Raw genomic sequence first — 16541 nt, 5'->3', positions numbered from 1 at the left:
GCTGCCTGGCCGCACGTGGCCGCAGGCGGTGTGTCCCCGCGGCGCGGCCCGCTCAAAATGGAGTCGGGCGTGCGTGGGGTGCCCGGGTGCTGCCTCCGTGCCGAGACGGCTGTGGCACGGGAGCACGGAGGAGGGAGGGCTGCCCGCGGGAGAAAAGTAACGTGGACTAGAAAACCCGCGCAGCGCATCCTGAACTTAAATTGTTTCGGGTGAGCTGGTGTATTTGACAGGATATCTGGCAGGTCCTGGGCTTTGCAAAACTCCCATGGGTCACTTTGCTGGGGAGGGGTGTTGATAGGAATCACATATCAAAACACATATGTATTTTAATAATAGGTCGTGTAGCTTCTCAGCCGTGTTTGTGTAAGGACGTCCTGCACGGGAAACTTTGTTGAAAAAAGAAATCAAATGAATATGCGCTGGGCAAAGTAATTAGTAGGACACAGCCCTGCATGAAGAGGGGTAGGTGTGCACATGTCGTCCCGTGGCAGGCAGCTGTAGCGTGCACAAACTTCAGCGCACGTCGAATTGCTCAGAACTCTGATAAATTTGGAATCCTTGAAATGCATCGAAGTGTGGTGACAGCAGTTGGCGCGTGGGTGAGGAAATAGCTTGGGAACTGCAGTTCAACTCTAAATGATCTTTTCAGAAACGTGGCCAGTTCAGAAGAGCACAGTGCTATGTGAAAGCGTCATGATACTTTAGTATATACTGCAGTGCATGTTGCAAAATAATTCACCACCACGTTTTATACTTTTTAAGAACGAAAAAGTCTCAATATAATACTTGTTTTAGAAAAATGTGCCTCCCAACGTTACTTGAAAACACCTTGTGCGAAGCAGAAGTTAGGTACTGTGTTACAATACTCTTTGCTTATGGATCTTTTCTACTTCAATGCTTGAGAGTTTTTCCCCACTGAGGAATGCAGTAATTTGTCCCGAGTGGCAATTTGTTAAACCAGTGTCCTCTGGAAATGGTAGTCAGAGGCAGAATTATGGTGGTGTTCCTCATGAGGTAAACCTGAACCATAGGCAGTGTCTGGCCAACACAAGAGAACGCAGAGGGTTTTTGGTAGGGCTGGTAGTCCATGTTTACCTCCTGGTTTTCACACTCACTTTTTAAGAACAAGCAGTACTTCACTGTGAAAAAAGTGGCTGGCTTATTATAGTAGTGAAACAGAGAAAGTCAGACCTGCTTTTGTAGCAGTGTGGATGGAGCTCTGTAGTAAACCAAGACACTTTCCAGTTTGAAAACTTCTCATTTTTTGTGTGGGACAGTACTACTGACATTATAAAGGTGTTTGATGCCATGGTATTGACAGAGTTTGTTTCTTGCATTGAATGTCTTGCACTTTAAAACTATTCCACTACTCTGTAAACATGCGGATTATTTGACTGGTGAATTACCAGTTCAAAGCTTTGTGATACTAAGAAAAAGAAATAACTTGTATTTTTGGTTAGGCTTCACTAGGAACCAGGTTTTTCTGAGCACAGAGTGTTGTTGAACTGTAAATTCAAAAGACGTGGCTTGTTTATTCCAGTTCTGCAGCATACCACCACTGTGACACTGGCCTGTTCGCTTTCCTTACTGAGTTTTACCTGTTAAAATGAAATGGTCGTCCTTAGTTTGAGAGTCCTTTTTAAAGTAAATGCTAGTGAGTTTAACCCCTGTGTTTCCTCAGGGAATAAGGGTTACTTAGCAAGCAATGTATGTCATGCAAACTTCATGTTAAGTACAGCTTGTAAGGTAAGGAAGACATTGTTCATTTGGGTGTGTTGGCTTGGATATCATTACAACTGTAACTTCTTTAACCCCACCCAAATACGACATTGCTTGTTAGGCAGGAACTTCTTTTAAAAAAAAATAAAAATTGGAAGCTTTTAATTAAAAAGATAGTTCACAATTCTTAAGTCAGCCTTAGGTGGTTTGCTTAGTCTTTTTTCCCCTAAACATTTTGTCAAGAAAATAGCATAAGAGAAAAGTAATGTGTTTGTCCAGATCTTTCTAAAGAAGAGTAAATGGGCCTTTCACACGAGTGGAAAAAAAACAACCCTGTGTTTAAGATCATTCAGATGTCTTAGTGGAAGATAATGCCCATCAGGAGTTATTACTTAAAAAAAAAAACTTTCAGAGGGCATAGAGAGGGAGTGGAGAAGGCTGTCCAGTTCAGTGGCACGGTGTATTCTTAAGTAAGTGCACAAGGAGGCGAGTCTTTGTCAGGGAGCATGTATCAGACTGCGAGGGCTAGTGTGGACGAGCACATTTAGTCACTGGCCAGCACCTACTGTACTGGGCTGCCTGTTCATCGGGATGCACGTGACACCTGGCTGGGTAAGGGTGGCCCTTGTGGGAGAGCACACCCTGCCCTGGGGAGTACTGCTAGCCAAAAAGCTTCCAAGAGGAGCACAGCAGGATGAAGCAGGGTGGCTGTCATAGGGACTTGGGTCCAGCGTGGCAATGCTGACTTCGTTTTGGTGCGCATCAAAATAAAAAGCACTTGCTGTACCTGAAAAGCACCTTTCGGGCGGGGGGGAAATCTTGCTTATCTTGATTGTTCTTTGAAAGTTGACCCTATCATTTTAACACAGATTACTAATGTATTGTGTGCTCTGACAGGTTTTGTTTCCTACAATATTATAAGAGTGTACACTTGTACAAAATACAATTTGATTGAAATGCTGCGTAAAAATGTGAATGAGAAGAGTCAAATGATCTACAGTGACTTTTTAATAAAGGTATAGTTTCTCAGATTACCTAGTCACAGGGCTAGAAGAAAAACTTCAATTCCAGCTTACCTTCAATATTGTTTTACGGTGTTAGAGTCAGTATCTCTCCCAGAGCAGCTCCACGTTCCGTTGATGTGTTTTGCCTAATGTTTCAGGGATAAGACGCATTGGCAGGAGGCCTGATCAGCAGCAGCAGCAGCAACAGCAGGGTGAAGGCAAGCCTATTGACAGGAGACCGGAGAGACGACCTCCTCGTGAACGCCGCTTTGATAAACCTGCTGATGAGAAAGGCGAAGGAGGAGAATTTTCTGTTGATAAGTAAGAATTTTGTCTTGCATGACAAAAAACTTCCCTAGCTGTGATAGGAAGGGGCTGTCCTGCATTCTGCTACTAAACTTAAAAAAAAAAAAAAAAGGCTGATTAAATCAAAATTAAATTGATTGAATTAAATTTTAGTCAGTCACGAGAAGAACGTATGTTATGCAGACTATAACACTTTCCTTTTCCATGATTTTGTTTACAAACTTGACTTGAGTTTTAGACTGGGAGTGATCTAATGTGAATAGTGCCATTGGTTTAACTGAAAATACAGTGTAAATCATTAGGATAACAACCATATCTCTCTGAATGTATAGCAGATAGTTTAGGGAAGGAACTTGAGTATAGCTGTTGCCTGCAGGGTGAGAGTTGTTTGCTGTTACAGCTGTTGCTTAAATCTGTACTTCAAGCCAATAAAAGTTTGTCCATGTAAATATTTACACCTTGGCTGAAGTGACTTCAGATCTGGAAGTGGTGAATGTGCCTTATGTCTAGGCAGGTTTTAAAGTGTCTTGAGTGTCATGAAGGATCCATAATTCAAGTGTTCTCAAAGTAGTGTTTAAATACTAAAATTTTAGTATTTTAAAATTTTAGCCAAAGTTAAAATCCTTTTAAAAGAAGTAAGTTGGATGAATGTGAATTAAGTTGACATTGTAGTATCATCTGGTTAACACAATACAAACACTAAATTTTGGAATTTAGTACTGGAAGATGCAAACGAATGGTAATCCTTCTGAGCATTTGTTTCCAGATTCTTAAACGTGGGCATTATATATGTGTTTTTTTCAGTGTAATAATTTGGCACTGAAAGTAGAGCCTTGGCAAAGTTACAAACAGTAATTATCAAAGGAAAAGTAAGCAAATAAAATTCTCAGAAGAGAAAAAGAAAACCCTGAAAATCATGCTGGAAACTTTTGGAGCTGAAACATTCAAGTTTGGCTGTTCCATGCTAGGCCCATTCTTGACCGACCTATGCGTGGACGTGGTGGACTTGGAAGAGGACGCGGCCGCGGCCGTGGAATGGGCAGAGGAGATGGGTTTGACTCTCGTGGCAAACGTGAATTTGACAGACATAGTGGCAGCGATAGATCGTAAGTCTTTAACTTTTTCTTTCGTTTTTTTTTTTGCTATTCTTTACAATTAATACACATTTAAAATTTGCCTTTGAATTTCTGTATCTGGACACTATAATGTTAACTCAGTTTTGTTAGTTCTGTTTCACATTCACATTTCAGCGGCCTAAAGCATGAGGACAAGCGTGGTGGCAGTGGATCACACAACTGGGGAACCGTCAAAGACGAGCTAACGTTAGTAATCTGTAATTGCTCAGAAAACTATTAGCAGATTGTTAATTCTTACAGCTAATTCTTACAGTTTGCAAAATGTAAAGATTTATCTGCCTCTTTTCTTTGATTTTGATAACTTTTGCTACACTATTAAAGCAACCTTTGCAGAATTTAGAAAATTAGTGATGACTTGTAACATAAGAGGTGGCTTCACTGTTAAAACTAGAATTTTCAGGAAGTTTGGAATTGGGGGTCTTGTGCTGGGTTTTGAACGATTCTTTTATTAAAAATAGAACAGTTTAATCTTGACGATGTTGATCAGGTTAAGCAGGCTTTTTAGAAGTACTACATTGAAAGCAGTATTTTTAATACCCAAATCCATTTGGTGTCTCAAGTACCGTGGGAGGCTTTCAGAATAGGTACTAGTAAGTGTTGGGGAAAACCATTAGGAAGGTGGAGAGCATAGAACTTAAAAGGCACAGAGAGCACCAATTCTTAATGAAGTAATTCTTTTTAAAGGAGAGGGTTGTGTAAATCCACTATAGAACTTAGTCATTAATCTTACGTAGCTTTTAAATAGGGATGAACTTTTAAAAAACAAAACTCCAAACATTGTGTAATTGCAGTGAATTGGATCAGTCAGCTGTAACTGAGGAAACGCCAGAGGGAGAGGAACATCCGCCTGCTGATTCTGAAAATAAGTGAGTACCACCCCTTGTAATGTTCTTGTATTGCTTCAAAGGTAGTATTACTTTGCCTTTAACCTCTGATATTTATTCCTACTTCTGTTTTGCCAACCTTAGCTTGTGTTTTCTTCAGTAGATAAATTATCCATCGTGCTGCTGAAAGACTGTCTCTTTAAAAACTGCATGTCTAAAAATTGTTATCTTGAAACTGTTCATTAGTCACTTTCAGATTTAGTTACTAATAATCAGCTCTGAGATGCTTTGGGTCTTGGGATTCCAACTCCCCAGGTACCAAATCCAAGAGCATCAGTGCTCATAACTAGGTAGAACCATCAAGCAAAAGGAACAAAATGTTCTTCTGCCAGTGGAAGGCAACTTTTTTTTAAAACAGTTTTTCAAAACAATTGTTGAGACTGTGTGACTAGCCTGTAGAAGAAAGGTGGTATCTCTTCTATTCTCTGGCTTCTGTGTATGGAAGCAATTTTCAAAGATGTTAACTTCATGGTTCTCATTTCACTCGGACAGTATTACAGAAGAAACCGGTGACTGGATGAATGACACTGAGTAACTAGAGAAGCAGAAGGAGCAGTAGTGATACTTAGGGTTGATGTAAAAACGTGATACAATTTTTCATGGTAGCGTAGTACAATTAAATGTTTTAATTTAATGAGGAATGTGCTTTATGGTGAATTCCGAAGAAGATGGCAAATTGAACTTTGAAAGGTGTTTGCTTGAGATTTCTAATGAGGAGTTTGCTATAGCTTGATTTCCTCCTTAGTAACTTTGGTTAGTGGTAAAGAAGGTACAGTTACTGCATAGAGAATAAGAAATGGATTTAGTTTAACTAAAACAAAGAATAAATGCTCTTAGTTCTCCAAGGTTGTGGTGGTCCAAGTTTAAGGTCATCTTGCATACAGAAGTAGTATGAGGCTTTTTAAGGAATCACAGCTTGAGCATTGGTCAGAAAATGCAAGCTAGCTAGCCCTTAAGATTGTATGCATTAGAAATCTGGATATATTAAATATACTGCAGACACAGCATTTCCTGGATCTTTATTAGCAGCAGTGTCCTGGTGCTTGACCAGATACTGACCCATCTGTGTGCAGGTCACTTGCCTGCAGAATTCTGCAGGCTATTTGTATGGGTTTTTTCTTCCTCAAATCTGCAGAAAACGTGTACACTTCTCAGTTTCAAGCATAACACATCTGTTGTAATCCATCAGTTATCTTTAGAGAAAAGCATCTTTACATGGGTTAGTTTTCAAGTTGGCTAGTTTGGTGTGGACATCTAACCTAAATTTTTCAGCAGAACTGTAGGATGTTTTACTCCATTAAAATGCCAAGGGGTAATATCTTTGCCTTGAACAAAAAAATGGCTTCTGAATATATGCCATGCCATGCCAAAAGTAATTCTGTCCTATAGAAGGAGAAAAAATTGAAATACGGTAATTTTGCTGTGGAACCTCTGCATGATTACATCAAAATTAATGGCTACAAAATAAAGACCTTTTCTGAAGTTGAGGCTTTCATGATCTTTTTTTTTCTACACATACGCGGCACTAGTTTTCTATAATTCAGAAAGTAGTTTTCTGTAAATCAGAAACTTAGTTGCATTAGCACACTGAGGAATGACAAGTCAAGAGGATTGACTGCCTATATAGTTGGAACATGATCTGTTATTGAGCATAGTGGTTGTGTGTTTTACTTAAAAACAGCTCTTTGGAGAAGGTAGAGGCACCAAAGATTTGCAGTGAGGTGATGTATTGCACAAGTAACTTAAGTTGTATGCTGTTGTTTTTTCAAGTTGGCTGGGAAATCAATAATTGTCTTTGGTTCAATAAAGGAAGCAGGCTATCCAAAGTTGATTAAATTCTAGTTTTTAAAAAACTAACAAGCTTGAAAATGTGGTAAGATCAAGTGTGCTCTCACTGCCTTAGCTTGAAGAGTGAGAGAGAACTCTCTTTGGGAGAGGGGTATTTTAAAACGGGGGGTGGGCGGAAGCTCCAAACAAGTCCATTGCAGAAATTAGGCAATTAGGCTTTCATATTTGTAAAGAAAATTGTCATTAATATGGAAAATAGCTGGCATGGGTCGGTGTTAATTTTAACATTTTGCTGTGCTGTGCTTACCATCTAGTTGCTTAAAGGTGTCTGGCTGTGATTTCTTTTGGCACTCTGGCTAAAGGAGATTTCACCTGTGCTTTCTGAGTGGCGGAAGTGCGGGTTTTTCATATACACCTCAACTGCTAAATACTTGAAAGACATTATTTTTGTTAATAATCTGGTGCTGATTTTGAATTTGTTGTATCTAGAGTCTGAGTTCTAAGTCATGATCATAATATCCATGAATTTACTGCAGAGAGAATGAGGTTGAAGAAGTTAAGGAAGAAGGTCCCAAGGAAATGACCCTGGATGAGTGGAAAGCTATTCAAAGTAAGGATCGTGCAAAAGTTGAGTTCAACATCCGTAAACCAAATGAGGGTGCTGATGGGCAATGGAAAAAAGGATTTGTTCTTCACAAGTCAAAGAGCGAGGAGGTAAAGTGATTTTTCAATATTTGCTAGTATCCAGATTGTATAGGTTTTTCTATTGATACGCACTTCTTAGAGTGGAAGCTCCATTTTTTGAGATGCTGACCGGTAGCTGGAAGTTTATTATAAAGTGGGAGCAACATTTCTCTTAAAACTGAAGTTACACAGTAATGTAACTAGTCATTCTTACTGTGGTTAGTTTTAGCAGTTGATCTGTACCATTAGGTTGGTGTATACTGTGATACATCACCTAGAGATGAGGCTGGAATACTGCTGCATCTGGGCAGGTAGCTTTGTAAGGACTGTCTCTTGGTGAGCATTTTGGCAAAAAGTTTGTCTATCAAATTTATTTCTTTGCTTTTTATGCAGTACACAGATCTATGGTGCTTGCTAAACACGAAGTAAGATTGAAGAACTACTGCTCGTGCCTCAGACATCTTAATACCTAAACTGTATTATCTGAAGTTTGTAACATAGGTATCTTGTAATTTTGTAATATTATATAGACAAGCATCCTTGAAGCTTTTGAGCAACCAGGTGAAGTACATCTGTATGCTTCAGTGGTGTTGAACATAGTTTCTGTGGAATTACTTAAAAAATGGTAATTTCTCAAGCATGCTCATTTCAGTCATTGCAAAATTTTAATTACTCGGTTCCAAGATAGTGAGAGTGGCAAGGAGATATGCACTCTTTCACTTTGGAGTGGAGGGAAGTGCTGAGAGCTCTGTTTTCTAACGTAGGGTTGCATTAATCTTTGGTTTTAATCTTTGTTTTTAATACTCTGTAATATCTTAAGTGGGCCACTGTTAATCAGTTTTGTATACCAGATATTTCTGACTCCTTTTGAAGTAAGTAGATCGTATGTAATACGCTGTTTGGTCTTCTAAGAATGTATTTCTGCTTTCTCACACCTTACCAATTTTTTCTTGTAAGCTGGGGGCATGATACAGTTTGGGAGGCACTATTCAGTACTTTCCAGTGAAAACTCCATTTCAAACTTCATTGAACGCAGAATGAGTTTGACTTTGTGACAATCGTGCTATTTTCTTTTCTTGCTGTATAAGGTAGTTCTTTAAATGATTGAGTATCTTTTTGTTTACCTTTAAGCTGTTCAGTGTTTGAGGTGTTCATTAAATACTGCTTTCTCTGGCTTGTGTAGAGAAGGGAAATTGAGTTAGATTTACTGTTGCTGTACATTAAAAGAGTATATTTAAACAGAAGTATTTATGTACTTTACCAAGATTTACTAAACTGTAGTCTTTCAAGTTCCCCCAGCCCCAGTCTCTCTGAAGGAGGCTTGTTTGACATTTAGTCAGCTGAAGACAGTCTTTCTTAACATATGTGCATGTATGATAGTGTAATACTCTGGAGTAATTTAAAAGCTAGAAAGATCCATGCTGTATTTTCCATTTGAAAAATGAATGGGTAGTTAACTCAAAAACAAACAAACAAAAACAACAAAGAAAAGACCCCAAAACAACCCCCCAAAAACCCAAACTACCCTGCTCCAAAAAACCCAAACAAACAAAAAATCCCCCACAAAAACAATGAGAATAACTTACAAAATACTTTCATGGAAGAACTGACGTAATTAGTAGATTGTTCTATTTGAGGTGTATTCGATTAACTTCAAAGAAATGAGTCGGATATTTTTAATACTATCACATAAGAATTTAACAGCTCCTTGCTGTATAAGCACAGAAGTGAGATATTAACAAAACCGTCTTGAAATGTAGATGCTTTTGCCCTGCTTTTATTGTATGTCTGGCAGATGTGTCTCCCTCATTTCATTTATTCATTATTCACTGATCCCATGGGAAGCAGCATCTTGCAAAGTATTACAGCAGAATAGCTCTATAATACAGGTGTTACAAAAACCTTCACTGTGGCTCCTTTGTGAGCAGATTTAGAAGGTAGAATATTTAGAAGTCATGAACAAAACCTACCAGTCGCATGCTGTTCTTTTTCTGTTTGTCCTCTTGGACATACTTATGCGTCATGAAATGAAGGTTGATGTAAGGTTTCTGTGATTCTTATTGATAAGAAGGGAGTTGATGTGTGGAAGTGACTTGGTTCATAGGTAAATTCTGGGGTTTGGCCCAAAATCTTCTGTACTCTTTTATGGCTGAAAAATAACGGAGAGCCCCAGTGGATTTTCTCAGAAACTTGCATTGTGATGACCACCCTCATTCCTGTCACTTGAGAATTACTGGGAGAATGTCCTAGGAGTCTGTGGGAAAAGGGAATATGAGGCTCTAGTACTGTTCATCTGCCATAGTCTTGTGAAAGAGCTGTCCTCCTCCTCCTCCTTGGCCTTGTCACTGAGGGGTGAAACACTTGACCCTATCTGAGGTCTTCCCTCTTTTTCACATCTGCTATGCAATTACTTAAAAGTGATCATTTGTATAAAATAAACGCTTAATACTGTCTCAGATTCTTGCTGCTTTAATATGAAATCCATGTGTATTGGCAGCCCTCATCTAATGAGACTCTTTCCAGGAGATTGGGTTATGCCGTAGAACAAAGATCCTCTTTTTCTTCTCTGCAGGCTGGTTTAGCGGCTTGAGTCTTTTAAGTTCTGGTGGTGCAGCTGAACAAAAAATGGGCAGGAGTTGCATTGCGGAGAGATCTTAAAATTTGTGCAGAAAGTTGGATGCAAGTCTCCTGGAAGGACTGACACTAGTAGATCAGTTCCTGCTCTACGTAGCTGCGGTGCCGTGCCTCTTTCCTGTGCCTTCTAACTTTCTCGCTAATCTAATCGCTTCCTTAGAGGAGGTTACAATGGGAGACTGAGAAATACGTTTTGGAAAAGAATAGTTCATCTCTCAAAAGTTCATCTCTCAAAATTTGGAGGAATGACTCTTGAATCGAGGCTGTGCAGAAACCTTTTCTCATTAACAGTAATTTTAAACATTCCACCCTCTTGTCTGTCTATTTCTGTATGCAGTGTGCCTGATGTATTGAGGTACTGGAGATTGGCCTGCATGCATGGTCTCTATTAATAGAGTTTCCAGCAGCTTGTGTTAAACTTTTTGGTATTGATCTGAGATTTCTCTTGTCTCCACGCCTGTGGTATAGCCCATTGTCTAGTCTTTCTGAATGCTTGCACAGCTGTAGATCTCATCCTTTTTGCTGCTTCATGTGCTCAGTGACATCTGTATCCAGCAAGCTCATGTGACCTTATTACCTGTTGTTTCTGTATGTAGTTGAGTCTCATTTCTTCCTTTTGTTTTCTCCCTTTGTTCCTTTTGTCACTTTGGTGTGGACACGCAACTTTCATCAGACAAAGGCGATGACAGAAATGCAGGGGAGTCTGCTGGAGTCAAATGAGGTACTGATCCTTTATATCTAACTGGTAATACCTGTGTTTTGATACGAGCCCCTTCTGAAATGAAGGTCTGGATATTAAGTCACAAAAATAAAGAATACAAGTAGATACAATATGGAGCTCTTCTGTCCATGCCTGTTGTCTAACTGTGCGCTACCTAGGACCCTTCATGATAAGTACCCTTGCTTCTAATTGAGCTGATTTCAAACCGTATCATAAACGCTTCTATCATGAGTCTTTTTATTTTTTGTTGCTTTTTTCCCCCCATATCTCACTGTCTGCTTTGGCCCCCCTTTCTGTTAGTAGCTTGTTCTTAATTTTTGATAGCCTTCCCCAAGACTTGTAAGTGCAGTAATGCCTTTGAGAAGCTATCGGTTATTAGATTGGAGTGCTGTTGAGAGTTGCCAATACATATAAATTAAATGCTTCCAAAGATGATTCAGAATAAGCGATTTGTACGGTATGTCTTTGACTGTTGTCACCTAAGTGATAGAAGAGTATGAGGAGAACATGCCAAGTCTTTCATTTGGGTTTTAAATTAGCTGTGGTTATTTTGGATGAAGAAATCATTGTGTTATGTACAGAATTCACTGTTTGTTGGGTGTAGTGGTTAAACCAAAGTTAAGCTGTGAAAATACAATGTTTTTGGTAGACTGTAGTGGGTTTTTTAAACAATAACGACGTAGGGAAGGAAATGCACAGAATTACTATTGTACAAAGCCACTGATACTACCTTTCAGAAAAGCGAATGTCATACAACTACCAGTAAGTTGAAAATACCATCTTGGTACCCTGAAGCGATCAAAACTGTAGATAAAATATTAAGCAGTAGGAAAGGAATCAAAACCATAACAAAAGCTATTGTGTACTGTTTCTCAAATTTTTGGTGTACTTAGATGTGAGTAGTGCCATGTCAGGCTGAGATGTGGAATGACTTTTCTCTGAAAAATAACTGCGTAGGCTAACTTCCTAAGTTTGGAAGAGAGATCTCTGAGGGAAGGGTGTACAGTTCAAGTCTGTAAAATCAGGAGTGGGATGGGGATCAGTTGTTACATGGAATACATCCCAGTGAAATATGTTTGAAATAAAGCAGTGTGGAGGGGTGTTTCTCATTGTGCCTAATTAAATTGCAGTGCCCTACACTGCAGGATGTTGTGGAGGCCAAACCTACAACTGGGCACAGAAATGGGTAATGAGATTGGTGGGGGAGAAGGCTTGTTATGGCGCTCTACATTATGGTGCTTGTGACTGACTTAAGGGATCCCTGAAAGCAGCTTTCAGCCTTTTGACTGAAGACCTCTGCGTATCCATTGGCTGCCTTATGAAGGATTCACAAATGGTAATTAAAGGGTATAGGGCTTAATTGCACAATATGTTGCCTTTGAAAGTCAGCATATTGTGTAATTACACCACAAGAAAAGTAAGCTATAGTCAGTAGGCTTAAGTTTGCACATGGCACCTCTTTAGGAAAAAACAAGCAAACTGAAAATTGCTGTGCCAGAAATTAGGTGGTTATACGAAAAAAGAGTTGTATGTTGTCATGTTTCTAACATGATGATTGGGCCTTGTAGGAGGCAGAGTGCTGGACTAGATACACCCTTGGTCTGATCCAGTTTTACATTTTGTGTATTGTCATAGGTGCCAAAACCTGATTACTACATGGAAAATTCATTTGTGCAAAATAGGAAAAAATAATTTAAAAACACTTTGTTCTTTTTTGTGTTCAGTGTGTAATAATTTGAAATACTCAAATGTATTGAATAGTAGCATTTATGGTGTTAGATGTAACCTTGTGCATACCTTGCTCCTTGAGGCTTAGGTTTCTTGCTGGGAACAACCAGCTGTAGGAGATTGTTGTATCGTGGCAAAGGTGGTGAGAGTCCTATTTTTCAGTGTAATTGGTGAGACTGGTTCTCTGTTTCAGCATTAATGTTTTAGCTACTTCAGTTTGTGTTTGAACTGTTTATGCCTTGTTTGCTGTTTGTTATGGCTAATACAAACCAGTAAGGGATTCTTAGCATCTCCCTTGTTCTAAATATTTATACAGGGCTAAGCAAATGAGAAAGTGTAAAGTACTCATTAAGCAAAATAAGGATGGGTTACCAAGTAAGTATTTAAAAAGAATGAAATTAATTGATAGAACCTGAACATATCTCAGGATATGAAGTGAGAAGAGGAGAAATGCTAGAATGCTGTACTGGCTTGCTGATAGCCAGTTTGGTCTCAGACAGGCCTAAATGTGTTCCTCTGAAGGAACTCCAGAGCTTCCCTGAATTATCAAAATACTTTTGTTTGCCCAAGCGCTTGTTTGATTACCTGTATGTGGTTTTGTTGCCTGCACGAATGGTATAACTTGATTTCGAACAATTCCTGCACTATCTTTTAACTTGAATCAATCAAGGTAATCAGTCATCAATGTGGGAGTGCATTTGGAGGAGAACACGCATGCCGTGGTGGTAAGAGTGCAACTACAGATGAAAAAGGTTTCTTTGGAGATTTTTTTCTTACTCATGGAGAAACACTCATTTCAGGCTCATGCTGAGGACTCCGTAATGGATCATCACTTCCGCAAGCCAGCAAATGATATTACATCCCAGCTGGAGATCAACTTTGGAGACCTTGGCCGCCCCGGACGTGGTGGCAGAGGGGGACGGGGTGGCCGAGGGCGTGGTGGCAGGGCCAGCCGTGGAGGCAGAACTGACAAGGTAAGTAGCTACAGCTTTTATCTACAAAAGAGTTTAGTTTCAGCTGGTTTTAGGATTTTTGTGCAGATAGTTTTAGGTGTCTTCCTTATTTCTGAGGGAGTGTCTCTGATGACAAACACCGCCTTCTAAAACCTAATAAAGTGTCTATTCTTACAAATTTACTTTAAACTAGGTTATTGTTAAGACAAAAGCATAAAATTTTCAGCAGTGTTCTTAGTAAACACAAAAAAAGAAGACGAGGGTGGGGGCGTAGTTGGATTAAAAAAAAAAAAAGTATCTGTCTTTGAAGGTTGTACCTAAACCCAAAAAAACCTCTTCAGTATGGACAGAGCTGAATGTACAGTGGGATGCTTCTGTTTGTGCCCGAGCAGAACTGCAAGTGTTGGAGCTGTTATTTTCAGACACAGTCCGGATGGTTTATCTGCATTGTGACATGTTGGGGGTGAAAGACTGGTTTTAAGGCTGCATGTTATATCTTGAAGTTGAGGAATTTTGAGTTTTCATGTGGAAATAGGACTCTTACTTTCTTGTGTTTGTGGGTTTTTTTTTTTCCTAATCTGCAGTAACTGTTTTCTTCCTGAAGCCCCAAAGAAATACTCAGTACGGAATGGGGTTGGGGAGAGAACATGTAAAATTAAAGTACCGTAGTACAGCTACAGTAAAGATTTTATTTAATGCAGATCATTTATTCAGCTTAAGTTGCATCTAATCAAATTGTTACTCGCTAGAAAATGAGTTCAGTCTGTGTGGTGCGGCTTTCTTCACATAGACCAGGCTTGCTTATTTTTGTCTCATGTAGGACACTGACTTTGTTTTCTCTTTTACACTGGAACACTTCAAGTTTTAGACTTAGTAGTTGGAAAACTCTCTCCTGCTACTGATACAAGAAAATTTTAAGGAATTGATATTAAATGGTGGTGGGGTTTGCTCTGAGTTGTTTCACTAATATGGCATCTTGCTTCAAGAGTGCTGTCATAAATTAGTTAAAAGCTTTGAGATCTGCAGCTTGTTTTATGTTGACTGTGTTTATTTCCTTCCAGTTGGTTAAGGAGTTTGACGTGATCCACACACCCAACCAGGTTGGTGGTCTCTGCTGGAACTTAACATTAGCTGTGAGCAAGGGCCTCCTGTTGCAGGGACTCTTAACTCCCTTCCTGCAGTGGATTAGCTTTTTTGGCTTGCTTTCTGCTTTTTTGTAATGAGCAACTGGAGGTACTAGGGCTATAGGCTTAAGGCCCTGCTGTTACTTTCTAACTCTAGTTTGTGGGCTGGGTAGTTCTGCAGTGTCTTAGTCTTGCGTACAGAGGTTGATACAACTTTTATTGGAGTGGTTTAAATATATCTCTTTGTCTTGATAAATTAATATATTTACAGGGAATTCCACTATCCTTGTTCTTCATACTCTTACTCTCTTCCACATCCCTCGTGAAAGTATTCTAAAATACTTAATTTCTGCATTTCATTGTAGCACTGTGTTTTTAGGTGTGGTACAGAGCCTTTTAAAAAAACCAAACAAACAACTACTCTGTTAGGGAAGTACTGAGGAAATTCTTGGTTCATGTGTACGAATTTCTATAGCTAGGCTGGCACAAAAATTATATTTATCATTATATCATTATATTTATAACAGCTTGTTTGTGCCTGGGAAAAATTAAACATCTGAAACTTAATTTGTGCTATAAACAGGTCTCTTGTAACACTTCAGTCATGTCCCTCAGTAAGAATTGATGCTACATGCTAGTAGAATAGCATAAGCCCACATGTAGGGATCTCTTTAAGAATGGAAATAGAGATGTAGTTGTAACCTTGTGCAACAATTGTGCAAGCCTGATCTGTTTGCCAGTAATGTCTCTTCAGATAGCTTTGATACAAAAAGTAGTATAGGAGACTCTTTAGTCCTTGGAATAAAAAAAGAGTTGCTTTGTAGTAATTTGTTCAGGACTAGACCGCTTACTCCACTGTAGCGTGTACCTCTTTGAAACGCAGTGTTTCCCTGTTGAATAGGGTTCGGGTTAAAGTAGTTTTAAAAAGGAAGAATTCCCACCCCTGTTTGTCTGGGGTGCAGGGAGCCCAGTGCAAGTGCCCCCGGTCTGTTTGCTCAGGGTCAGAGGCTTAACCTCATCCCCGTGTCTGCTGGCTGGGCCCCAGCGTGTCCCGCAGCTGCGCAGTGCTCGCAGGTCGTGCTGCCCCGCTGAGCTGCGCACTGAGCCCTGTTTGCCTGGTGAACAGAAGGGCTTGGTAACACGTAAGGAATTAGAAACACAGTAGAGCTTGATGCCGCTGAAGGTAATAACTTTCTGATGTTTCTCTTTCAGTCAAGTGCTTCTGCTCCTGATGTAGATGACCCAGAGGCTTTCCCAGCTCTGTCCTAAACTGGATGTCATAAGCCAACCCCGCCCTCGTCGGGCCTTCCTCTCCGAGGCTTGCATGCTTAAGGATCCTAAACAACTAAGAAATTTAAAAAAAAAAAAAAGAGACTGTCATTCATACCATTCACACCTAAAGACTGAATTTTATCTGTTTTGAAAATGAACTTCTCTCGCTACACAGAAGCAACAATATGGTAGTCAGTTTTGTATTTAGAAATGTAATGGTAGCAGGGATGTTTTCATAATTTTTTCAGAGATTATGCATTCTTCATGGATACTTTTTTGTATTGCTGCTTGAAAATATGCGTTTCCAAACTTGAAATATAGGTGTGAACAGTGTGTACCAGTTACAAGCTTTCACTTCATTTGTGTTTTTTTTTAATTCAGGATTTTAGTCATTTTCCCCGAACTACAAACTGGGTTTTAATTATTGCACACTATTTCTGTTTCCTTAATTCCTGTTTAGCAGATTTTTATCAGCCCATGGTCTTTTGGAATATGTGAAATTTTAATTTGGCAGACTGTTAGTGCTGTGTGGAATACTAACTCCTGGAGTACTTTAGTTTTAATGCTTAATTTCAGACTTGGAAAAAC

General features: G+C 39.4%; 1 protein-coding gene across 1 annotated transcript; it reads left to right on the top strand.

Moving 5' to 3' along the window:
• Positions 1-2881: 2881 nt before the first annotated feature.
• On the top strand, positions 2882-16303 carry SERBP1 (SERPINE1 mRNA binding protein 1; the record flags this gene model as incomplete). The annotated part of the gene is made up of 9 exons (XM_010292455.1): positions 2882-3044; positions 3998-4135; positions 4280-4351; positions 4957-5031; positions 7374-7551; positions 10829-10876; positions 13405-13578; positions 14619-14657; positions 15894-16303. Coding segments are annotated over 9 exons (944 nt in total), but the record flags the coding sequence as incomplete, so codon positions are not given.
• Between the last annotated feature and the right edge of the window lie 238 nt (positions 16304-16541).

The sequence above is a fragment of the Phaethon lepturus genome, unplaced genomic scaffold (assembly GCF_000687285.1).
Source record: "Phaethon lepturus isolate BGI_N335 unplaced genomic scaffold, ASM68728v1 scaffold48618, whole genome shotgun sequence".
In the NCBI taxonomy this organism is placed as follows: domain Eukaryota; kingdom Metazoa; phylum Chordata; class Aves; order Phaethontiformes; family Phaethontidae; genus Phaethon; species Phaethon lepturus.
The sequence above is the reverse complement of the archived record's forward strand: the minus strand, read 5'-3'. Positions and strand labels throughout refer to the sequence as shown.